The sequence below is a fragment of the Rousettus aegyptiacus genome, unplaced genomic scaffold (assembly GCF_014176215.1).
Source record: "Rousettus aegyptiacus isolate mRouAeg1 unplaced genomic scaffold, mRouAeg1.p scaffold_m13_p_2, whole genome shotgun sequence".
Taxonomy (NCBI): Eukaryota; Metazoa; Chordata; class Mammalia; order Chiroptera; family Pteropodidae; genus Rousettus; species Rousettus aegyptiacus.
In genome coordinates this window covers 172,288,131-172,313,345 of record NW_023416295.1, presented here as the reverse complement: position 1 = coordinate 172,313,345, position 25,215 = coordinate 172,288,131, and the positions used below count along the sequence as shown (strand labels likewise).

General features: G+C 52.7%; 1 protein-coding gene across 4 annotated transcripts; it reads right to left on the bottom strand.

Moving 5' to 3' along the window:
* Positions 1-1,647: 1,647 nt before the first annotated feature.
* On the bottom strand, positions 1,648-23,960 carry TEF (TEF transcription factor, PAR bZIP family member). Of its 4 annotated transcripts, none has more exons than XM_016135846.2 (4): positions 23,803-23,960; positions 10,574-10,891; positions 6,382-6,602; positions 1,648-5,235 (listed from the first exon to the last, which is right to left on the bottom strand). In XM_016135846.2, exons 1-4 carry the CDS (start codon positions 23,903-23,905, stop codon positions 5,020-5,022), a joined length of 858 nt encoding a protein of 285 aa, XP_015991332.1. In that variant the 5' UTR covers positions 23,906-23,960; the 3' UTR covers positions 1,648-5,019. The 4 variants fall into 4 exon arrangements, with proteins under 4 accessions (XP_015991332.1, XP_015991333.2, XP_015991331.1 ...); XM_016135847.2 differs by lacking the exon at positions 23,803-23,960 and adding an exon at positions 14,505-23,790; XM_016135845.2 differs by lacking the exon at positions 23,803-23,960 and adding an exon at positions 14,003-14,215.
* Between the last annotated feature and the right edge of the window lie 1,255 nt (positions 23,961-25,215).

Below are 25,215 nucleotides of genomic sequence, written 5' to 3'. Positions count from 1 at the left end.
GGCAGCCTCGCCTCGGGGGCTGGGGGAGGCTGGGCATGGTGCACCATGCAGCGCCAGCTCCTGCTGACAGAGAAACCATTCGCAATAAAAGGCTCCATCCAGCTCCAGCGGGTCCAGGGTCCAGGCATCGGCCTGCGCGGTTGGGTTTGCTGAAGCGAGAAGTTGATGGGAACGCGGGGGAGTCGGTTGGGGACACCCACCTTGAAACCCGTTTCTGATTTCCTCTGCTGCTCACCCCTGTCTCTGGCTGGCAGCTTTCCCGGATTAGCTGCTGACGTCAGGAGCTGCCAGCTGGGCCGGCCTGGCACAGCCGCGGGAGGTGCACGAGGGCTGTCTGGTAGATGGGAACAGTCAGGGAAGGGGGCAGGTGTTCAGCTTGGAAAATTTGTCCTCCAGGGAGCCGGGAGGTAGGAGGAAGAGCTGCGTTGTGTCAGGCACTCACACATTACCTGTGTAGCATCGTACACAGAAATAATAGCTCAGGGAGGTGGAGTAATTCACTCAAGGCCACACAGCCTGTGACCCTGACTGCATCCCACGCCCCGATGTTTGATGGCTGCTAGGCCTGAAGGGCTCTCATCTCCCTGCAGGTGAGTGTACCTTCTACACCATCTCCACAATGGCAACTGCCATGCGTTGAGCACCTGGTGAGGCTGGCATCCCATTCAGCAGAGAAGGATGCAGGAGGTGCGGAGCCGGACTGAGGGGGAGGCTGAGCTGGAAGGCTCTGTGAACTGTAAGGAGGTGGAGCATGAGCCACCGCCCTGATCCCAGCTGAGAGCAGTCTGCCGGCTGTTACTGCTCTAAGAACTTCAATCTGAACATCTGAAACCCACTCTGGATGTGAATTTTAGCTCTGCTGCTGTGATTTGGAGCATATCGCTTTACTTTTCTGAGCCTCAATGTTTATTTGTAAAATGGCCCTTTAAAAAAGCCCACCTCACCAGCCCATCTCCAAACTCCAAATGTATGTCATTCTCCTCAGAAACAAAATTACAAATGGTTCCGGTCCCTCCAGGACAGGGAGCCTGAGCCTGAACACTGTGCAGGGCAGTCTCTGCTGCGAGGCGGCGGAGCGAGAAGGGTGTAGCGGGGGTGGCGCCGGGGAGAAGGCGGGGGACTCGCAGCTAGCATGCCAAGCGCCGTGCACCCTGCCGTGCCCCCCCCTCCAGATGGAAGCCCCCAGGGAGCCGGGGCCAGCCCCAAGCAGGGCACCTGGGGGCGCCAGTGCTGAATGGTAAGGACAGTGCGGGTGCCCTACAAGGGTGAACATCTGGCAAAAGGAGCAAAGGAAAACCCCAGGAATTCATCCGCCAACACCCGCCTCTCCCAGTCTTTTTTCTCCCGTTTTCCATAGGCGCCATCGGTGGACCTGGAGCAATTCCCTGTCTCTCCCGTAGCTGAGCAGCACTTCCCTTTGCTCAAACTGCTTCTGGTCCGATACTGGCTCTTTCTCAAAAAACTGTGAGGTCGGCAGGCAGGAGGGGCTTCCCTCTGACGGATGAGGAGCACGGGGCACGGAGCGGTTAGGTGACTTGGCCAAAGGGGCCCTGTAGGGGTGCCAGGGATGACCCCCAGGCTCTTCGGCCCACACACACGGAGGAAGCACAGGAAGCGGGCGGGAGGACAGAAAACACAGCCCCACAATTCTCATCTCAAAATATTTAATTCTGTTTTGAAAAGGTCGCATTCCCGGCTCCCCTCCCCCATCACTCCGGCCCACCAGCAGTGACACACTCGCACGCACATACGCACATAAGGCCAATGGGCTACAGTCTGCTTCTGCCCTTGCCACCTGGGAAGAAGGATTTTCTCCTTGCCTCCTTCCCCCAACAACGGCAAGAAAGAGGGGCCCAGGGGAATGCCAGCTCCCAGGGGAGGACGCAGAGCCCCACACACGCTATCACATCACATGCACTTAGAAAAATAAAACCAAGTGGTGTTCCGGCATCCTCAACACCACAAGACAGCAATGTCCACCTGGAAGTCATCTTTGCCATTTTCTAGAAAAATTTATTGCACTTAATTAACAGATGTTAAAGGAGCTCTGGGGTGGGGTTCTGCCATGAAAACCAGGGGCTCTCAGCCCTTTGTGTTGCGTGGAGCAGAGCTCCCAGGGCCCTGGATGGCGAGATGCCCGGCACAAAGGGCCCTCCTCTGCTGGATCCCACGCCAGCCGCCCTGCCTCAGGCTGGAGGACTGCAAGAGCTGCTCGCCCAGGGCCGCAGTGGCCCCTCGGCAGGGTGGTGCTTACCCGGTCAAGGTTCACTGCTAAGTGGCTTCCCCAACCTCAGGACCCAGACAGGCAAAACCCTTCCAATGGCCAAGGGTAAGTTACCTAGGTCCTCCACAAGGTCGCTGGCCATTGTGAAAGTTCTCACTCTCTCTAAATACATATATGTGTGTGTGTGTATGTGTGTGTGTACACACACACACGCGCGCACTTCTATTTCTAGATATACACGTAATATGCACATACTCCTGTAGCTTCCTAGCTCATTCTGAGGTTGCACTGAGTCTCCCATGAAGCTGAAGACAGGGTGCTTAGGAAGCGATGAAGCTTCCCAGCCCAGAGCAAACCCACGGAAACCGTTCACGGTGTCTTCTCTGGCCTCCAGGGCTTTTTAGGGAATGTCAGAGATCTGAGCACAGGAGCCTCAGCCTTTGGCTGTCAGCCCCAAGATGAAGAGGGGCCAGGAAGATGTCAAGGAGACTCCTCACTCCGCAGTGGAAACTAACAGGCACCAACCCTCTCCTTCCGCCAAAACATGATTCTAGGCCTGAGGAGACATGCTTCCCTGAGCACTCCTTTTCCCCAACATGTCAACCTTCATGGACATCTCCTTCCTGTCCCTGCCAGGCTCCCGACTCAAAGAGGCTCTTCTAAAAGAGGCCAACAGCCACACTCTTTCCAAGTCAGCACTCTGGGAAGGAGTCACTCACCCACTGCCCTGGGGAGGAGGGGGAGCGGGCACTGAATAGGCAGTGGGCGGGACAAAGAGGAGAGACACAGGGCCATCATTCCACCCGGGGGGCTGGAACATGAACACCATCCAGAGATTTAGTCTCTATTTAAAAAAAAAAAAAAAAAAAAATATGAAAAAACATAAACCATACACTTTCTGGCCAAAGAAAATGAAGAGCTTTTAAGCTGGAGGCTCTTCTACCAATAACAAAATGAGAAGTGCCCTCTTGGTGGGTAGCCAGGCCAAAGGGAGGGCCTGGGCGGGCAAGCTGCCCGGGGCAGGGCACTCACATGCTGGACGCAACTGCCCTGTTGTGGTTACAATAGAGTGAAAAGTGTGAACGTGGTTTTTATAGAACCACAAAGTAAAAGTCAGGGGGGCCTTGAGGGAGGGGGTGGCCTCCCTTAGCCTCAGGGACCCTTGTCAAGTCCCCAGAGAGGCAGGTGTGCAGGACCCCAGAGGGCCGTGGCATTCCCCTGGGGCGCAGTCCATGCCAGTGGGCGGCTTCCCCTGGTCCTAACGCATTATGAAAAGTCTTTGGGGGTCGGTGCCCGGGTCTTGGAGCCACCACTTTAAATAAAGCCAGTGGTGAGCACAACAAAGTAAGCCCGTCACTTCTGACCCCCCTACACAGGCTGCTTGGCCCTGAGCCAATAAATACACCCATCTGCAGGTGCCCCAGCTGACTGCAATGAGCAGAGGGTTCCACTGAGCCCCTCAGTGAATCTCCGGGAAGAGCAAAAAGGACAAGTCCAGCTGGACACAAGAGAAAGCAGCTGTGAAACAGCAACGGCTGCGAGGACGCCTCCAGGCCACGCCACGGCCAGGCTGGTGCGGCGGCCCACGTCTCCAGGGACCCAGACCGAGAGGACTCTAGCCCGTGTAAATGTCCCGAGTGCCTGCTGTTCCATGAGTTGTGCTGCGATCCTGGGGACCCCTGACCAGGTGTCCTGCCCAGGAGGTGCCCTCTGGGCAGCTGGCGTGGGAGAGAGATCCTGAAGTGGGAACTGGGAAGCCCTCGCTGCTTTCCTCTGGCCTGGCCAACATCGGAGGGCAGAGCAAGAAACGGAAACACATGCCCCAGCTCCCGCCCACAGTGGAAGGGGCTGTGGAGGCTGGGTTTCTAAACACCATGCGGAAGGTACATCCTGGCTCCAGGAAGTTAAGCTTCCTAGATGAGGTGGAGTTTTCCTTTTAAATCTAAGATCTGAGATTGGTCACTGGGTAAAAAGAAACAGCAGGCTCAGTGGCCCAGTCTAGTGGGACAAACAAGCTGGCCTCCACTGGTGACCTGAAGAAGAGGAGATGCACGTGATCAGAGCTCAGAGACTGGCCGCCCTGGAGTCTCTCCTCCACTGCAGACCAAGTGCAGAGAGAGCCAGTCGCCAGCGCCTCCTCCCTGGTTCCAGGCCTCGGAGCCACGGGAGTGAAGGGGTGTGGGAGCTAAGAATGGTTGGCTGCACTTCGGCTGCAGGCCCCAAACCCAAACCCATCCCGGGCTGCGCAGAGACCCTGCTCCTGTGGCCTGGCGCCCATGCGGACACTACGGAGGAGCTGGTGTGTCTGTTCCTCCGAGGGAGGCGGGAACGGGTGTTCCTCTCAAAGACGTTCCGGGGAGGGTGAGGTGGACCACAGACACAGCCCACGTGGAAACGCGCCCTGCTACCTGAGAAGACGTAAGGGCGACAACGATGGACTCATTCTGCAGAGACAGGCCTCCGTGGCCCAGGCTGGCGGCTGAGGAAGAGTCAGGGCAGCCTGCGCGCCCTGTGAAAGATCTGTGCTCCAGAGGTCCCCTTCTGATTCGGCTGGGACATCCAAGGAGAGAAACTAAGGCTGATGCACCCGTCTGTGTCGATTCCCTCGCATCTCCACCAGTGAAGTCGCCATGTGCGCCGGCCATGTGATAATGAAGCTAAACGTGACCACTCCTGGAGCAGGTGCGCCACCATTTGCCCGTGACGAGTCATAAGTCTCCACGTGTGTGGGGTTTCAGGGAGCCCCCAGGCAGAGGGCTGAGGTGTAGGCAGCGCCACCCGGGCAAGGGCACGGGTTACAAGGGTCCGTACTTGGTCTCGTACTTGGACACGATGGTCTTGCACTTGCCCACCTCTTTGCGTAGCTCAGCCACCTCCGTCCGCAGGGCCGTGTTCTCCTTCTCCAGGAAGGCCGCCCGGATGGTGATCTGGTTCTCCTTCAGGCGCCGGGCATCCCGGGACCGTTTGGCTGCCACGTTGTTCTTCTTGCGTCTTGTCCAGTACTTTTCATCCTGTGGGGAAGTGTCCTCCGTGGATCTCTCCTCTTTCCCCATGAGAGACCCCAACCCTTCCCCTCCTGCCAGCACTCCGCACCCCAGATTCCTCTTATCATTCATCTGGGACAGCCGGAAAGCAAGGTGGGACCTTGGGAAGGAGCTGCACGTGCCAAGGACAGTGAGGGGCCTTGCCCTCTCCCCAGGGTGTGTTACAAGGCCCTTTGGTAGGAAGTGGTGGAGGGAATGAGACTCCACTTCCTGGGAGCCTGCTCTGTGCCACTCCAACATAAACACACTGTCTACACCTTGCCTCCGTTTCAGTTGCGGGTAAGGTCCAGTCCTGAGTTCAAATCTTGGCTCTGCCCCTTACTAGCAGTGAATTCCTTAACCTCTCAATGTCTCAGGTCTCTCATTTTTACAATGGGGGATAATAACAGTAACTACCTCATAAAGTTGTTTGAGGATTAAATGAGTTAATATGTACAAGGTGCTTATAACAGTGCCTGGTCTACAGTAAGGATCACGTGAAGGTATAGCACTTTCATTGTCATTATTCTGAAAGCCTCAACCTCCTGAGAGGCAAGTATGGTTATTCCCATTTCACAGATGAGGAACCTGAGGCCCACCTAGTTCTAGGTAATAAAGTGGGCTCTGGACCCAGGTCAGCCTGATTTCAAAGGTTAGATGAAAAGTCCTTCCTGTGAGTTTTCCATAGAAGATGGAAAAACTGCAAAATCCTCTTTTCCTTCCCCCTCCCAATTCCTATTAAACCATCAGCCCGAAAGCTGCTTGCTCATCCCTGGGGATGGCAACGTACGACCATCTTTTGTCCTTCAAAGCGAGGGCTTGTTCAGCCCAGTTCCTGTGGCCTAGTGAGCTCCTGCCCAAAGGCTGGGCTAAGGCCAGGAAGCAGGGACATCGACATGGTCACCGGCTGATAAGGAAACAGAAGCTACGGGGAGCCATGCTGGGGCCAAATGACACTGACTCCCTTTCCTTCTACAAACTGCTGCAGGATATGGCTCTGTGCTCTGAACTCATGCCTTCTTAAAGGGGGTCCATGGGAGGGAGGAGCCTCCAGATAAAATCCACCATGAGGAAGCACAGTCCCTCAGTTCTTGAACCATTGCTGTACCTTCATTTCTATGGATACCAGGTTACCTTCTGCTCATCGGGGACAAAGACCTTCTTGGCCTTTTTGATCATGGGCTGGGGCTTCAGATCCTCCTCTGCAAACTTGTGCTTCCGAGGGTTGAAGAGCTCCCCGCCCGGCACGCTGGAGAGGACCAGGTCCGCGGGGTCGGGATTAAAGTTCACGTCCACCTCCACGCAGTTGGGGTCGATGGGACTGGGTGTCTCCCTCTCCTTTTCCAGGGAGGACTCTGAAAGACACAGAAGCAGGGGTCCCGAAGCAGCCCACTGGACAGTGAAGATTCACATCACACACAGACACCTGCTTGAATCTCAATGTTGCACAGCCGCTGCCACTTGGAGGAAAGAAAATCCACACCACCGACAGCCCCGAAGCCAGATGGGCACACACGATTCAACTCAACAACACAAACATGGAAAGAATGCTTTCCTTTATGGACAAAATGCTCAAAAGGAAACAGAGGCCCTTGGAAAAGACAGAATATTCCGATTGTTTCTTCCCCCTAGAAATGTTAAGCAAACACTAAATCGTTATACCCCCTTAACTTCCTGTGGTTTCAAACTCTCAAGTAAAAAGAAACAGCTGAATCTCTCCCTGAACTATAATGGGTTAGGGACACAGACTGAATAACGAAATACCTTCCATTTTTGGATACCTAGAGACTATCAGTCACTGTGCTCAGTCTTATAACAACTCTGAAAGCAAGATGGGTGTCAGCCTTATTTTACAGATGAGGAAACTAAGACTCAGAGAAACAACATGGTTTTCTCAGAGATACACAGGTGATAAGTGACTGAAACAAAATCTGAGTCTGGGTCTGGCTGACTCTGAATCCTTGTTTTTCTCCACCCTTCCTGGCTGCCACTTTATAGTGGACATTGGATTAAAAGAACTTCCAGAATTCAAAGGTTGTTAGAGGTAAGTTATTTAAAAACAAACAAACAAAAAACCCTACACCTTTGGCCGACTCATTCAATGCTACTGATAAAAGTACACAAAATAATTACTCAGTCAATACAATTTACTGAACACCTACTGCATGCCAGGCACTATCCTGGCAAAGACAAAGCAATGAATAAAACGAGTACAAATCTTGCCTTCGTGGAGTGCTATTCTAGTGGGGAAGGCTGACATCACACGAGATAAATTTAAAATATCTGTAAAAGCGTGAGATGCTATGTGAATATTTGAGAGAACATTTCAAAAAGAGTGAACGTAGAGTGCACCGGTATGTACACAGGCACATACCAATGTCTGAGGACCAGCAAAGGAGGCCAATGTAGCTAGAGTGAATGAATGACAGGGAAGGGTAATGGGACATGTCAAGCACAGAAAATATAGGGCCTTTAGTCCCCACAGAGCAGTGGTTCTCAATAGCGGACAATTTTGTCCTGTAGGGGACATCAGGCCATGTAGGGATTGTGGGGAGGAGGGTGTTCTACTGGGTAGAAGCCAAGGGTGCTGCCAATCATCCTATAATGTGTAAGACAGTCCCTCCCTCTACTCCAACAACAAAAAAATCATCTGGTCCAAATGTCAATAGTGCTACTGATTTTGACTTTCCCCTGAAATGGGAAAAGCCATTGGAGGGTTCTGAGAAGTATGACATTATTCAAACTTAGGTGTTCACTGGGTCATGCACATAAACTCACTGTACCCAATTGGGGAGGTTAATTACAAACAGGGCTGAGCATCAGAGGAGTGAATGACCAGGGACCAATGTGGCTGCCAACTCTATACCTGCGGAACAAACAGCAAAGGTACCAAAGGCTGACAACTAGAAGCCCCACACCCCGCTGGTGGGCATAGCCACTTTATACACTATCTGGCCATAGCTACAAAAGCTGAACGCATGCACATCTAATGACCCAGCCATTCTACTCCCAGGTAAATGTCCACCTGGTCTGTACACAAATATTTACCAGATGACATGCACACAAGTGCTCATGGCAGTGTTGTGTGTAACCGAAACTAGAAGCACCTCAAATGTCCATCAACGGCAGAATGGATGAACTGTGGTATGTCTGTGGTATAGTATACAATGGAATACCAATTGGTGATAAAAGTGAACAAACTATGCTACAGGTAACAATGAAAAATTTTCACAAAGTTGAGGAAAGAAGCTAGATATGAAAAAATACATACTACTCATCTTTCCTACAGAAAGAACTGGAAAATTAAGAGAGGAAATTCTACCTTCATTCCTACCATGTGTACAATTCTTCAACATAACCTTAGTTCAACAAAACCTTGTGGTTTTTCTGTCACAGTATTCCATGAATGTGTTCTGAAAATCTATAGAGAACAGAAAGCTGTAAATGAGTATAAATGTAACCAATACATAATAGTTAAAAACAAAGGATGTAATATACAATTACATTCATAGAGTGTTGCACTACAAGCAAAAGGAAACTTTGGTGATGGAAATAAGGAGAGTGATCGCCTCTGGGGGGCAATGACTGATTGGGGTCACAAGGCACTTCCGGAGCACCAAGAGAATTCTACCTCCTGATCTGGGTGGGAGTCACATGGGCAGCTTTACTTTGTGAAGATTCGTTGAGTGGTGCACTTATGATGTGGGCACTTTTGGACACTCTACTTCATCAAGAAGGTTTATGTAAAAACAAAATCAAAGGTGAATGTCATCTAGGTGGTCTAAGGTACAAGTTCAGGGTCACTTCTAGCTCTGTACCTTACCCACACATGAATCTAGCCTTCTAGGACAACCTGACCAGGACACAAAACAGCTGCCTTCCAACAAGAATTTGGCTGGAATCAGCTAAAGCCTCTAGATCTAACCCATTTATAGGAAAACAAAAACAAACGAAAAAAACCCTAAGGGCAGAGAATCATGTTAAATGGCACTACAAGAATATAGTCAGAAAAATCCAACATGTGTAAAACTCTACAGGACAAATGATTCCGTTTCTTCAACAAATAAACTGCAAAGGAAAAAAGGAGAGAGGACCCTATAGATTATGAGATTTAAGAGACATAACTAAATAAAATGTGTGGGTCTTATTTGGATGCTGATCCAAAAAAACTGTACAACAGGAATATCCATGAAATGACTTTTTGGAAATTGGAATGCTGATGGATTTATTGTCAAGTTCAGATGTAAAATGGGTGACTGTTATATTTTGTAAAAAATCCTTATATTTTACACACATATTAAAATATTCATGGATGAAATAATGTAACGTCTAAGATTTGACTAAAAATAATCAGGCGAGGAGAATGGAAAAAGTTACATAAAACAAGGTTGGTTTTGAGTTGAGAATTATAGAAGCTGAGTGATGGTTACAGAGGTTCATCACAGTAGTCTAACTCTTGTATTTGAAAATCTTCCTACAATAAAAGGTAAAATTAAAAAAATAAAGCATGAGAATTTTGGGGAGGTGGGGTCCCAGGGTTCCACACCAGCTCCTGGGGTCTTTGCAGGAGACACCGGCCTGTATGTCTGTAACGGAGCCTGCAGAAAGCTTTGCAGAGACCCCTGAAACAGAGGCCATGCCTTCTCTGGAGCGTTCATGACTGAGGAGCATGAAAACCAACCAACCCCCAGAGGCAAAACAGAAAAAGGACAAGGGGACAAAGAACGGACCCCGAAGGTGATGCCTTTTCGCACTGGTGCTAAAGCAGTACCTGGCTGTGGAGTCAGACATTCTGGGTTCAAGTGTTGTTTCTACTACCTACCAGCTGTGTGACCTTGGGCAAGTTACTTAAGTTCTCAGTTTCCTCACCGATAAAACACAGTGATAGTATCAATCTCACAAGGTTCCTGTGCGGATTACATGTTAATGCGTGGCCCAGAGTAACTGCTAAATAAATGTTAGCTGCCATTATTATTATTATTGCCTGAGCATCCCAATAATCTGTGGCAAAGTGCATGCGGGGCAAAGAGCTGCACTGAGAAAATGCAGAACGGGAATTCTACCCTTCGAAGCCTTGGACTGGAAAGGCTCGGTCTGCTGCCCGGACCACCTGCAGCACAGAAAGGCTCCTACTGCCACTGATGCGACTGCTGGTTCCATCTCCAGCCTCAGGGGCTGTGCGGACAGGTGGAGAGCAGAGGGTTTTACCACCAGGCCCTCCCCTGAGAAGAGGGGCTCACTGGGTATGCAGCCACAAGCAGCCCTCAGTGGGAAGTGGACTTGCTCAGGCAGGACAGCTGATCCTGTTCAAAGGCTCATCACCAACCTGTGCTGGACACAGTTTCAGAGGGCTGAAAGACAGCGGTGGAGGAGGATGGCGGGGACGCCGTGGACGAGCTGGCGGACTCCTTCCCTTCTAGCTCTGCCACAGGCAGCAGCAGGTTCTGAACCAGGTGGGTGGGGCTGGCGGGGATGCCATTCTCCAGCAGGAACTCATCCAGGTCCATGTACTCCAGGTGGAAGGACTCGCCATCATACGGGATGGTCTTGTCCCAGATGGGCGGCATGAGGGAGGCTGAAACGGCCATGGTGCTGGCTGCCGCAGCCTCGTCTTCCTCCAGCTTCTCCTTCGCCTTTTCCTTATCTGTGGACACAAAAGCTGTGATGAGACACCACACAAGAGCATAACTCGATCCCAGGAGGCGAGCAGGGAACATCACAGGGGTGCCCGTCTTTCTGAGCCCACTGTCTTCACCATTTGTAACCTGGTGCTTGACCCGAGCCCACTGGTCTCTTTTAGAGAAAGCAGCCTGCACTCATCTGTGCCAGGACTTCTCAAAATGGTCGCAAGCTCCAAGTCCTAATGTGGTCCCAGGGTTAATTCAGAATGAGCTGTGAGATTAGCATCTGCCAGAGAGAAGCTATAAGGAGGAACTGGGAATTCCTGAGCCTTCCTAATATCTTATCCAAACAACGGGAAAGAGCTGATTCGCCAGGTCAAAGTATTTGTGTTCTGTCCTGTCCCCTCTGCTATGCTTCTCCATAGCAACCCAGCCTAGGGCTTAAATCCCAGCTCTGCCACCCAGTTGCTGTGACATGAGACTTTGGTGTACACTAGAGATAACATTTGAAAGTGTCTTGAAGAATTCCTGGCAAGTGGCAGGCACTCATTACTGCTGTGAGCTCACTGAGGGCAGGGACTGTGTCTGATGCATTTCTAGATCTTGGGGCCAAGGCAAGAGCAGTCAGATGGTGGCACATGGAAATGAAAAAATGTGTATACTGAATGAAAACCACTGCGTCTGCAAACAGATTCCCTGTAGGTTTATCAGATACAGACGGCCTGGAGCTGTCTTTTCAGGACCTTTTTCAGACCAACTATTTCAAGAGACTGTCTATCCCTGAATAAGCAGACAAGACTTTCTGGGGAAAAAGGAGAGGGTGGAGCTGAAGAAGAAAGCTCGCTCCCATTTAAAGCAAAACTAATCAATTAGCAGGGACTGGATCTCACCTAATTGTCTCAGTCACAAAGTTACCATACATGGATATCTAAAAAAGGGAAAATTAGGGAAAAAAAGACGAGAGAAATGTGACAAGGTTGGAAGGAAATCAAAGTGACAGGGAGACTAATCAAGAAAGTGGGAGATGAACTCATGACAAGTTCATGGGTTTTCAAATTGAGGGAGACGACTTTGAACTATGGATTCTGAAGTGAAAAAGAAAAATTGAACATGATTATGTTGGAAATACACCAGTCATGCATGGGCTTAGACCATAGCCAGCCAAAACACAGTCTGTTGAGACAATAAAAATGAACACACCCAGTGAGTTAAGAAGGTGGAGGTTTCAACAGAATTTGGTCATGGCTTCTAATATGAATTAACCTAAACTCTTGCTTGCAACTGCCTTCTGTACCAGGTTTTGGTTGAAAACCAGGTGGGAAGTAAGAAAGCCAAGCTTTGTTGGGCTGGGTGGGCCAGATGGCCTCGCTGTTCTCCTCCCCCAAGATCTTGACTCTATGTTCCGCTCCAAAATGACTGTGGATCCAATTGGGCGGAGTCATGGGATCAAAGGAGACAGAAGGGAGGAGATAGGAAAACACTCCAACCAAAGGACAAGTAACAATAAGTTCCAGGTTTTGCCTAGCCTCAGTGTTTTCATAAGCTGGAGGTTTAATTGTAACAGATGATAAAGAACAAGGCTCATCACTCAGGTCACAAGGAGTGACCTCGGTGGTTGCCAGGGATACAGTGAAGAGCACCAGACTGAGAGTTACAAAGCCTAGCTATGTGACATTGAGAAAACATTCTCACATCTCTGAGCCTCAACTTTCCTCATCTGGGAAGTAGGGATACTAACCTTTAGGACTGTTGTGGAACACTAAATAAGATTCCGTCAAAGTGCTTTGTGAGCACATTAATGTAAAGTAGAACCACTATTATAGACGGTTTGGTAACCTTGAACAAGAACCTGATAGATGTGTACACCTGTCCCAGCAGCTCGTCTCAGCCTCAAACCTGGAACAAAGCATCGCCCTAAAAACAAACAACACGGTCCGTGCACATTGGGTCCCGAAGCAGACAGTGAACAGGTCTCACCTGATATGCTGAAGCTATTTATAACCCGACAGTGACAAGCCATAGGAATGGAAGCCTCAGAACACACCCAGAAAGGAAGAAAAATGGCAATTAAAAAAATAATTAATTCCCCAAGACAGTTAATTCACAGAAGACCTATTCCTTTCCAAATCTCCAAATCACACCGATGGTTCCTGGAAAGTCAAAGGTCTCAGATTCAAAGCACACTTCTGTGCACCTTAAACTACAATAGGCGGCACTCCTGCTACTCCCTTAACCTCGTGTCCCCTGGCCGAACAACCAAGGCCGAACCTGCTTTCCACATAAACCCCAGGGACCACTGGGGCCTAGGAAACAAGCAGCAGCCAGCCCTGCCACTGAGGCCCCAAGGTCTGCTGTCAGCCCCAACCAACCAGGGGAAGGGCCTCGGTGGCCTCATTCTGACCCTCATCTCTCTGCCTGCCTCCCTTCACTCGCCACCTCAGAAGGCACCTTGCATCCCTTCTCTTGACACTCCTCCCTCACCTTGGCAGCACCCCACAGGAACACTTCCAGAAAATCTCCAGTGTGTACCTAGTAGTGGTGATGAAGACAGGTCTTCCTCCCAGGAGAGAGCAAGGCCATATGCAAAACCAATTTGCCATGTAAGTCAGTGCTTCCCAAACTTTAGCGGACTTCAGAATCACGGAGGTGGGGGGCTCCTTAAAATGCGAATTCCTGTCCCAGGAACTGCAGATTCGGTGGGTGCAGGGTGGGGCCCAGTAACTGGCATTCTACACAAGCATCCCAAATAATTCTGATGCAGTTGTCTCCAGAGAAGGCGCCCTGGAGCGTGATTAAAGTGGCTGCTGCGACCCCCGTCAGCCTGCTGAGTAACCCCTACACGTCGCGCGCGCCCAGACTGCCCCAAAGAACCCCTCTCCGCGATCCCACCCCATCCTCTCCTTCCAGACCCAACCTCCCCGCCAACGCCCATCTGACCCAACCTCTCAACTCGCTCCCGACCTTCTCCTCCCAACCGTCTTCTTGCCTCGCCCCCAAAACCCTAGTCATCTCTGGCCCCATCCCCCTCCGCGGGGCCACTTCACCAGGACCTCCGACCTCCCCGACCCCGCCCCCGCAAGGCCCGCCCCTGCGGAAACCCCGCCCCAGGGCGCGCGGACCCCCCCTCCCCTCACCGAGGCGCGCCTCGCGCGGGGGGTTCTCCATCAGCTTCTTCAGGACTAGTGGGAAGGAGCCCGGCAAGACCCTTTCCCCAGCTGCGCGCCCCGGGCCTGGCCCTGCCTGCGGCTCTACAGGCGGCTTCTTTCCGCCGCTCGCGTCGGACATCGTGCACCGCGCTCTGCTCGCAAGCCTCGCCTCCCCCGCCCGCCCCCCGAGATATGGCCGAAGCCGTGCGACCCGCCGCAGCTGACGACGCGGGCAGCTACTGCGCAGGCGCCCAGCAGCTCCCCCGCCTCCCTCCATCCCTACCCCGCCTGCGGACAGGCTCCGGCACATTAATTATTCATGAGGCCCGGCCAGCGTCCCCGGATCGCAGCCTTGGATTGGCCCATCCTATGAGGAGGGCGGGCGCAGCCTTCCGGGCTGCGATTGGTTAAACTGCCGGGGGTAAGTGGGATACGTGCCGGGCCAGGTGAGGAGCAACGCCTAAGGCCCAGCCCCGTCCGCCCGTGTCACCTGATTGGCGCCTGCTGGAGTCTGTGTTATGGGCCCTCTTCGGGTGCAGCGCCTTTCCCTCTACCAGAGGTTTCACCTTCGCCTTCTTCTTCATAATCCCCGGTCTCCTCTCAGACCACCGTAACCGCTCTCCCTTTCCTCTTATCCCAATCTCGTCACCTTCGGGACGCGCCACTGGGGGGAGGCGGGGCTGGCAGCGGCCTGGGGAGCCTATCAGAGAGCCCGCTCGGGCCGCATGGCCCTGCCCCCCTCGGGTCACGTGGAGCCCCAGCCGAGTCCAGTCGCTCGGGGAGGGGGAAGAGGGGAAAGGTGCGGAACAGCCAATGGAAGGCGGGGGCGGGGCCCGGGTTGGTGCACGAGGCGCAGCACGTGCGGGGCTGCGGCGGGGAGGGGAGGAAGGGGAGGAGGGAAGGGCTTTTTTGTTCCTGGGACTCTGCCCAGGGTCATGGGGCCAGGACGCAGAGCCGAGCCCTCACCCCTCCTCCCTTGCGACCCAGAGGTTGGCTGAGGGCAGGGGGGCGGACCACGATTTGCCCTTCCCGTAGGGATGGCGGGAGCAGGCTTGGCCGCCGCCGAAGGGGGTGTCGGGTTCCTCCCGGGGTTTCTGGTGCAGGCGTGGCGACCAGATAAACACTAGCATGGAGGGAGCATTTTTGAGGCCCGGGTGGAGTGGGGTGGGGTGGAATGGAGATAAAAGGCCCACCTCTCATCCCGGGCCGGGGTTCACGCTTTTGTCCTCCCGCTTACTAGCTGTGACCTTGGGAAAGTCCAGTGAGCCCGTTTCCTCATTTATAAAATTAAAGGGTTAGACTAGACAATCTCTAAAGTCCGCAACAGCCCTGAAGTTCTGTTCCTTTCTAAGACCTTTCCATCCTTTTCCTAGGGACAAAACATCCAAACTCCTTTACACAGGGTACCATTTATACATTTTGTGGAAGAACCACCTCCTCTCAAAACACCTACACTCCCTGGGAGTTCCTTAGGAAACCCGAAAATGTAAAATCTGAGGGGCACACATGTGGAGAACGTTATAGGCAGCTGCTTCTAAACAGTGCCCAGAACTTTGTACCTCTTTATAGAACAAATCATACTCTGCTTTGAACCCAGACAATCCTAAACCCGCCCTGCCTAAACTCCCAGAAGGCAGGGACTTTGGCTTGTTTATCCTGTATCCTGCCAATGGCCTCGGCCTTCCAGCAGTTGGGCTGGGGGAATGGTAGGATGGAGTTTTTGGTTCATAGAGTAGGTGCGTGAGTGCAACCCTCAACTAGCTGAAACTTGTCAGGCCGATGCTATCAGAATTTTGCTGGGCGTTGAGGAGGAAAAAGAAATTGTTTCCTGAACAGCCCTGGAAGGCAAGAGATTTGAAGGGATGCTGAGTGGTGGTTGGGGCAGGTGATGGAGTCTGACTCTAAAACTCAAGTTCTTACTGCCTCATTGATTAGACTTCAGTCACTTTCTGACTTGATCTCTCCAGCCAAGTGCTTCGCCTCTCCAGGCCTCCTTTCCTTATATGTCAAAGGGAGACAGGGCAGGATCTCTCTTGTGGCGTTTCTGTGAGCCAGTGTATGTAACATGCACAATTGCAAACCTGCAACAAATGGTAGTTGTCATAATTTTACTAAAACTAATGGGTACAAATCCATTGCTTGGTGTGTCCATTATCCTGGAGGCTCGTACAGTGCTACTCTCAAGTCAGAGCAAATACTACACTGTGTACAGAAAAGCTATTGTGTTGCAGAGTTGTTAGTGAGGATTCTGTATGCGGCTAAACTAACTTATTTTTAGGAGAAACTAACCTAAAGGGTTTTAGAAACAAATTTTAAAGGACGTTCCAAAGAGATTGATTAAAACAATATACAAAGCTTTTTTAAAAATGGCTAGTTTGGCCTTGAAGAGACTTACTGGATTAGAGTTAAATGTATATTTTCATGGCTAATGTGACAATGTTAAGGGGGAGACATTCTCAAGGTATTAAAGGAGGATTTACAGTAACAGTGGAAAGTTCTAACGTTTGTTTATGACAAAGGTAGGACATAGCAAGAGGAAGTAAAGATTTAGATTGTTTTTTAAGTTACAGTTATCCCAAAGGGATAATGCCTACTCCACTTATCACCCAGCCCGGAGCAACCAACCTAGCAGGCAGGTGATACTAGTGAGAAGCAATGCAAGCAGGCGAGGTTTCCAAAAGTTAGTTTTGATTCAGTTCTCTTTTCATGTACTGACACTCCCCAGAGAAGGGTTTTTTTTCTCAGGATAACCAGAGGGTAAATGGCGTGTCACAAATAGTGCGGGAACACTACAAACATGTTCTCTCTCGTGCCTACTTGCAAGCTGGGAGGTTAGCTACGTCGCCGGCTGGCAGCCATCAACAGCACCATCCTGGAGGCTGGAGCCATTATGTTCTCCTCTTCGTTCTTCAGCTGACCGGAGAAAAGCCATAGCAGCCTCTCTCTACCTCTAGCTCCCGTCAGGAAAGTGGGAATAACAGTGTGGCGTTGCCCCTTTTTTTAGTGGATAAATAAATGTTGAGAAGCAATTAGCTAATTTCCACAGTGTGTGTGAGCCCTACAAAGAAACTCCATAAAAAGAACATGTTATTACGTGGTTAAGACTTTAAAGGTATGAGGAGGTACCTTAATGTTCTTTAGTAATAGGGTTTCATGCAGCCACTTCTTGAGGGAAGTTGGGGCAGTGGTAACTTTGTGGGCCTAGGAGGCAGGCCTGGGGAGAGTCTTTCCATAGCCACTAACTGACCAGCCACGTGGCCTTGGGCAAGTGACTTATCTTTCCTAAGCCTCAGTTATTTTTCTCTTGGAAACAGAGATGGATATGCTTACCTCACAGAGTGGTTATGAGGATGTGTGAGAAGCAATGTCAAGTGCCCTTCTGGAACAGTGTGTGGCATGGGTTGGGGGGGGGCTCCACCCTTCCCCTTACACTCAGGTGGTGTTGAGTCAGTAGAGTTATTTAAGGTGTGGGAACAAGGCTGTGGGGCCGAGGTCAAGTTCTAGAGTATAAGCTGGAACGTTTTCCAGAGCTAGACTGGCTTTAAATTTTACTCTTTTATGTTTCAGAAACCTGGAACCAACTCAAGTTAAAAACCTGATTCAACTGAGCCCATGAAGAACAAGTACCTTTCATTAACCCTTATACTAATTTGGAGTAACATTTAAACTTAAACTTCATAGGAGCTAAAACTCTAGCACAGGAACCTTTGGCCAGATATCTCATAATGACCTCTGGCCATATATGCAGCATCTAGTAGGACAGGACCATTCTATCTTCCAACTTCCTGAAGTATGTGATATAAGCCTGGTGTGTGTAAGAGCAGGACTATGATAAGGCTTCGTTCGATTGAACTCTTACAAAGCCCAGTTCTCTGGGCACTTTGTCAATACCAAATGCAGGAGAGTGCAAAGCTTTGTTCAGGGTAGTAGCTCAGTAAATATTTGTTGGCTCATTTGTTGTTAGTGCTGGTAGCAGGGATAAAATGTTTCAGAGCCAAGTCCTATACATTTGGAACGTTATTAACATTAAAAAAGTCATTGTGTTTCACATCTGAACCTGGCACGACAAACGTGGCACGTCCCCTAGCACTAGCCTGGCCAACAGCTGCCTCCTTTTGAGCCCACATACCTGTGGCTGCATAGCTCCCGGCTGAGCTTTGTACCTTGGTCTCACTGTGTTCTAATGCAGGAGTGGTGGGTGGAGGCTCTCCACTAACTCTTGCCCATCTCTTCAATACTCTCAAGAGTACTAGTTTCCTGTTTGGCTTGCTTTTTGCCCACTCCCAGGATTCAGATTACAGATGGAGAGCTTCCCCAAGAGGGACCATTTGCAGAAAGAAGCCCTCACCTCCAGCCTCTGCCATGTCTCAACAGCCACCGCCAGACGGCCAGGTGTTCTCCCGTGCAAGCCCCGTTGGTGGTGTGGGAGGGTGTGGACTTTTGAGCCAGATATCTAGTTCTGATTCCAGCTTCAAGACTTCTAACCGTGTGACCTCAGGCAAGTTACTTAACCTCTTTGTGCCTGAGTGTCAGAAGTAAAGGAATTAGTTTAGGCACTGCTGTGAGCAGCACTTGGTGCGTAGCAAGTGCTCAGTTGAAGTTAACTCTTACTTTAATTCCATTTTGGATTGTTCGTTGAGTAACTTATTCCTCCCCACCTGGCACTTCCCCAAGAGTAGTGGGAGTAGGCGGGGCCTTGCACACAGAGTTGACAGCCTCTTTCTCCTTAAGACCTTCAAGCTGCAGGCTCTTCCTCTTTCATGTCTCTCCAACCCCATCTCTTCCTTCTCTCCCCGTTGGTCACCTGCAGCCACAGTGGCCTTCTGTTGCTCAGACACGTGTCTTTCCTGCTCCAGGAAAGGGCCTTTGCAGGAGCTGTTCCTTCAGCCTTAACATTCTGGCTCTTCCTCACCTGGGCCTTGATTTAAATATCACTCCCTCTGAGAGGCTGGCCCTGACTCCTGATTGCTATTGTTGGCTACCTTTCCCTATAGAATGCAACTGTCAGGTGAGCGGCCCTGTGTGTCTCATTCATGTTAATGTAGGGAGGATGCAAGAGAAGTAAAATTTTAATCAAGCCACAATCAGAGACTGCAATATGCTCATCAGCTCTGTAGCCAGATGAGGAGGACACCTGCAGAACAAAGGAAGATGTCTGCTGGGATTGCTACCAGCCCGTTCTCCACACCTGTGAAGGGGAACAGGCACCAAGAGTCACTCGGCTAAAACCATGGGGAACCTAAGGATTCAGGGCTGGGAACGGCCAGCAGGCCTTTCATCACTCGACATGTTCTTACCTTTGAACTCTACATACTCTTCCACTTTCTCACTGTATGTCCTTATCAAAGGAAATGGGAACTAAAGAATGACAAACCGAATTCTCGGAACACTTAGGGTCCCTCTCAGTGCCTTTTCTCTGTCTCTCTCTCGCTGCCCCTCTCACTCTCTGCTTCTGAGAGGAAACCACAGTCTGTGGAGCGCTATCCCTTTTCTAATACTTGCCTTTTGACTCCAACTTTGGCATGCATGTTGAATTCTTTCTACACTCTCTGCCAAAGGACCCCCTCCTTCTCGGTACTGGGCTTGGTCTCCCTGTCACTTGGGGAAATTTGTCCTGTCCTGCATCAGTTCCAGACCACAAGCATAGCGAACACTCAATGAACAAATGTTGCAAGAGCAACGGATGACCAAGAGGTGCTACCCTGAGACAGGGTTCCAGAGGCCCCGGCACCCCGTGGGCAGAGACGAGCCTGGGACCCGGCGGAGCTGAGCTGGAACCCTGGACAACTATGTGGCCTTCCCTTCTCTGAGCCTCGGTCTCCTCATCCGTAGAGTGTATGATCACAGCCGCCTTGCAAAGCCGTTTCACAGGCATGATGTCAAAGCACTTGGCACGACTCCCAGCTCATGCTCAGAAAACAGTGGCCGTTCAATTTAGGCTTCATTCCTTGAGCAGCCTGGCCTTGGGTCAGGCCTGTCAAGATGCAACATCATCTGGAAGGGAGCGCTCCTGGACACTGCCGTCAGTTTCTGGCAGCCAGTGACAAGGAGTTTCTCCTCTTTCATTGGTAACGGGATAGGTAGAGAAGACAGCTGAACCCCTCCAGTGGGAACAAGGAGAGAGGCTGGCCTGCATACCGGCCCTGAGGGTTTCCTTGCCATTTAGTAGGTGGTAGTAAGACTAAAGCAGCTAAGCCTCCAGCACAAGGACGGGCCCCTCACACTCCTCTTCCCTGCAAGCAAACTTGAGGACTTCTCTGTTTTGCCCCGTTACCCCAGGCTGGGAGTGGAGGTGACCACATGTATCTTACTGAGGCCACACTCAGGATGGCCCTGGCTGCACCAAGTCCACCCTCTCGTCCTGTTTAGCTCAGTCCTCCAAGAGGAGGCTGCCCAGGCCCCTCCTCCACACCCCTGCTCTGTCCCAGCAAGTCGCCTTGAGAGCCAGCCTGTTATCATTCAGCTCTGTCTCTGGCCCTTCCAGCTGGGCTGTCCAGTTTGGTGAAGGGCCAATGGCACCACGCCGCCAAGACCCTCAGCACACGTTTCCAAGTTTCCGAGGAGGTGGCCCTACGTGCGTCGCACAAACTGGCGACATTCAGTTCTTTTAAGGAGAAGCTTCAAAGGAAGGAGGGAACGAGGGTCAGATTGCAAATATGATGTCAATGGAAGGAGCATAAGGCCAGGACCAGCTGCTCTTTGCCCTTCACAGAGAGTATAGCGTGAGACTTCACAGTTTGCAAACGCTTTCACGTGGGATAACTCATTTAATCCCGGCAACAAGTTTAGGAATCAGGTATTCTTTCCCCTCTTTTTACAGATGGGGCTAGAGAGAGAGGTATGTCTAGAATACCTTGCTGGGTGACTCGTCAGTGTCAAGTTAGGAGCTCCCTGAGATGAGGACCCTGCCTGCTCCACTGAATAGGTGAAGGCTTCGTTCAACCTTGGGGTGTGTTTCATGCTGCCTGGCTCCCTAGAAAGGAGGCCTGAGTGACCGAAGCTGGCAGAAAGGTGGGGGATTGGCCTCTGGGCACAGCCAAGGCTCTACAGGGTGAGGAAGGAACGGGCGTAAAGAGCTAGCAGTATGGTTAAGAGAAGCGGGGTCTTTCAAGAAGCTGGAGAAGAAAGTGAGAGAGTGAGCGGTCTGGAACAGAATCGCCTTTTGGAAGAGGATCCTGGGAAGAAAGAGCAGGAGCAGAAACAGGAAGAATAGTCGAGAGATCAGGGCCCAGAGGCAGTTCCCCTGAAACTGAGTCAGGACTCGGCGTACAGACCCACTCTTTTGCTGGATGTGGATTTCTCTGCCCACAGGAAAGTTGGTCAAACTAGTGGCCCAGACTGAGGGGCTGCAGGGGGCCATCGTAACCTGAAGCCAAGAGAGGCTGGAGCCTGGTCAGGAAAGAGCTGGAGGTCTGTCTGCACAGGCTGGGGTAGGGGGCAAGGGGGAGAGGAAGACACCCCAAGGTCGGTCTCAGGGAGCGTCCTTGAGACTAGAAAATGGAATGAGAGGCTGCAGGGAGGACAGTCTCGTGAGAGCACACCTGGCATTCCTCACACCCCGCGCGCTTTCCTCTGAAATTCCCTCGTGGACCCAAGGTACGCTCCGCACACGGCCTAAATGTGTGCTGACGCACAGCCACTGGGCTGGAGAAACCGGGGAGTTTGTCAGCAGGTCTCAGTCCCCCACGAGGAACCACCGCTTCTACACCAAAGCAAAGGGCGAGCCATCCTGAGGGCACCTGTTGCCAGGGCAACAGGCTCCTCAGCTGTCTTCCCCCCACAGGTCGAAGCCAGAGTGGGGGACACAGGGAGGGAGGCGGCGGCACCCGGAACTTTTAAAGCGCTTGCTACGCGACTGCTGGGGATTCCAGTTCCGCGTGCCGTGTGTGCTCTTTCCACAGGGTATATTGCTTTCAGACGGGTACCTTTATTTTCATAAAAGATTTAGAGAATCTGGGCGCTTTGGAAAGTGGTGATTGTGGGTTAGGGGCAGCGACGTGAGTACAGTCTTTGTGAGGTGCACTGACACCTCGTTTTATCTACCTGTTGGTCTCTGTCAATCCCACAAGGCCTCATGCTTCTGACTCCCAGTGAGATACCACATGGAGAAGTGATACCACTCAGAGGAGGTGGCCGAGACACTGGCCCACGCTACTTGACCAACCCTGCTGTACCCGACCAGCTGAGCCTCAGTCAGAGCGTGCCAGCTCTTGGCACAGCTCTGCTTGAGACCTTGGGCAAGTCCTCTCAGCGCTGGACCCGACTTTGCCCATCTACAGTGTGCAGCGGGGACTTTCCGGCTGTCGCAGGGCTCTGTGGACCAGCTGGGAGCCAGCGACCAGCAGCTGCTGCCACACTTCAAAGGCTCTGTCATCCTCATCGGAGGAGCAGCGCCCTGAGTTGCCCCCAAGAACCCTTCCCGGCCAGCCAGGAACTGTCCCTACAAGCCACGGGCAGCCCAGCCACTCCTTGTGCGCCCTGGACTGAAGGAAGCCCCCACCCCCTGCCTCTAACCATAAAGACTCAGTTTCACCGGCCTACACGGGCCGATCAGAGATGGCGAGAAAAAGTTAGCTGTGGCTGAGTTGAGGGCGTCCTGAGGAGACGGGCTTCTTCTGCTGAGCAGCTGGGGTCCTGACTGCTAAGCGGCCACAGGAACTCCCTCTGTAATGCCTGCCTCCGCGGGTGGCCCAGACTGCATTGGAAACCACAGGGTGTGGGCTCAGGGGCTGAGCCCAGAGCTCAGTGAGAGCCCACGGTGACCCTGCCCTGAGCTCCAGGACCCACCTTCTTCCCTCAGGCAGTGTCTCCAGGGAGCAGAGCCTGCCACCCCTCCTTCCCTGAGCCCAGCTCCCCATGGGCATCTGTCCCCAGGCTCTAGAGTTCTGGAGAGGGCTGAGGGTCCAGCGGGGGCAACCAGGGCTACCCGGTACTGAGAAACACCAGATGTCTGTGAGGGAGAGGCCTGAGGGGGGTCTCCGAGGGGACATCGGGGCTCCTAAGTCAGATTTGGGCAGCAGAGGACAGCTGGGCTCCTTTATAGGTGCCTGGGGAAGTTTGAGCAATGAGGAACTGGGTGTGAGACCCCAATGTCTTAGAACAGAGGGGACTGGGAGGAATATTTATTCGGGGGGGAATATCCTGAGCAGGTGTCCCTCAAGGCTAGCCATGGCCTTATGTTTCTCAGGCAAGACTTGGGAGACACCTGGGCCTGGCCGCTGGCTCTGCCCCAGGGTCCACGCCCTCCTCCGCCGGCTGCCTCGCCCCGTGTTTGCCCGTGGTATCCTAGGAACCCGGGCTTTGAGCCTGTACTTCTGTTACATAACAGCTTCCCTCCCATCCATGAGTTCAGCCCTCCAGCGAGCGGGAGCTGAAGCAGGAGCATGGAGGAAAGCCTCTTCTCCAGACCGGAGACTACCCGAGTCTCCAGGCTGCCAGTCTCTGCCGCCTCAGCATGCACAGCGAGGGAGCTTAATAAGCGTCAGCGTCCAGTGCATTTTCTCAGCCGAACCCTCTGGTCCCATCCTTGTCCCACATGAGCACAGCACCTGTCAGTGGCCACACACTGGCCATGGCTTCCCCGAGCTCGCAGGCCTAGGGGGCAGTTCCTGAGTTGCCGTGGCACTCTCCACTGTGCCTCTCTCTGCACCCCAGACCTTCCTCCTGCCCAGGAAGGGACCAAGGGGCCCTCCCTAGCTTGGAGATGCCTGTCCTGCCACTGTGCTCTGGCTGCCCCCACCCCTTAGGCACTTGGGTGGCCAGCCGATGGAGGCCACCTCCATTCCTACCTGTTCTCTTCTCTGGCCAAGGCAGAGAGTGCTCCAGCAGAGACTTGAGGACCTCAGGCATGTCCATGGCCGGGGCCACTCCGATCCGGTCGCAGCTCGACATGGCAGGAGGAGCTTGCTCTGGGAGTTCAGAGGCAGCTGGAGAGGCAGGAGCTGGCTGAGGAGCCGCAAGCTCTGGAGGCGGGCGGGGCAGGAGCCGAGGCAGCCAATGGGCAGCACGGACCCCAGCCCGCCCGTCCACCCCCAGCTCGGCCACCTGCCAGCTCCGGCTGCAGCCAGGCCTTCCCTTCCCGCTGCCTAGCAGGGCGGGCCTGGCCCTGTGCCAGCTGCAGCACGTGGAGCTACCGCGCCAATCCTCTGACAGAGAGCCCGGCCTGTTATCTAACTTTGCAAAGGGAAGTTCTCCCCCAGGCTGGGAGCCATAAGCAGGGCCTGCCAGGTGAGAACAGTGAGCCGGCTCCACGCCCACAGCGAGCGTGCACTGTACACTCAAGCACACTCAACAGAGGAGCCCTGGTGCAAGGGAGAGCAGGGCCCACCAGGGAAACCACCTCGAGCTGGGCCTTGAGACCCCAGCCCGGCAGGCAGCTCAGCACAGAGGAAGAACTGTGTCGGCACAGACAGGCACATGGCAGAGCACGGCGCAGTCCCCATGGGCGTGTGAGCCTCCGGGGGCTGTTGGTGTGCTTCAGTGCTGAGGCACCTGTGCCCTGCAAGGCACATGGATGTGCGTGTGGCATGTGTAACTGGGCTCTCCACTGTGTGCAGAGCTCAAGTCTGCGGTCCTAAGGGAAGGGACAAAACCTGCCAGCTGCGGTCCCTTTAGTCTTCCAGAGAGGAGACGAGAGGCAGGTGCCAGCAGACGCACTGGGAGGGCCGGCAGAACGGGCGCCCCTGAAAGGGGGCAGCTCTGCGCGCCTGGCTCAGGCTTGTCCTGGAGGATGTCCCACCCCCCACCCTGTCCTGGGAACCTTGGTGGCAATTGGCTGTTTGCTATAGTCCCCTCCCTGGCCCTCTCACCAGGACAATGGCCTCCATGGTCCCCAGGCCACTTGGATGTGTATCCGAAGCCAAGGTTCTATATGTCGCCCTCCACCGAAGACCAACAGCAGACTCTGCCAGGGGGCGTCTGCCCTCCAGCCTTCCGCACTGATGTGGGAGCGTGAACAAGCAGGGCAGTTCTGGGTCTCCAGTCTGAAACCAGTGAATGCCGTGACCTCTGAGTTTCCCTGCAGCTCTGGTTCTGTGTCTGACGCCCCAGTTGGATGCAATAAGCAGTTGCTCCCTTGGACTGTAGCTGATTTCCATGCGGTCCTTTGCTGCTTTCCAAAATCTCAATTTGTACAGAATCAAACATACTCTAAGAATGCCTTCTGGCCACGCCCCTCCCTAACAGCCCTCACCTTGCCCTCT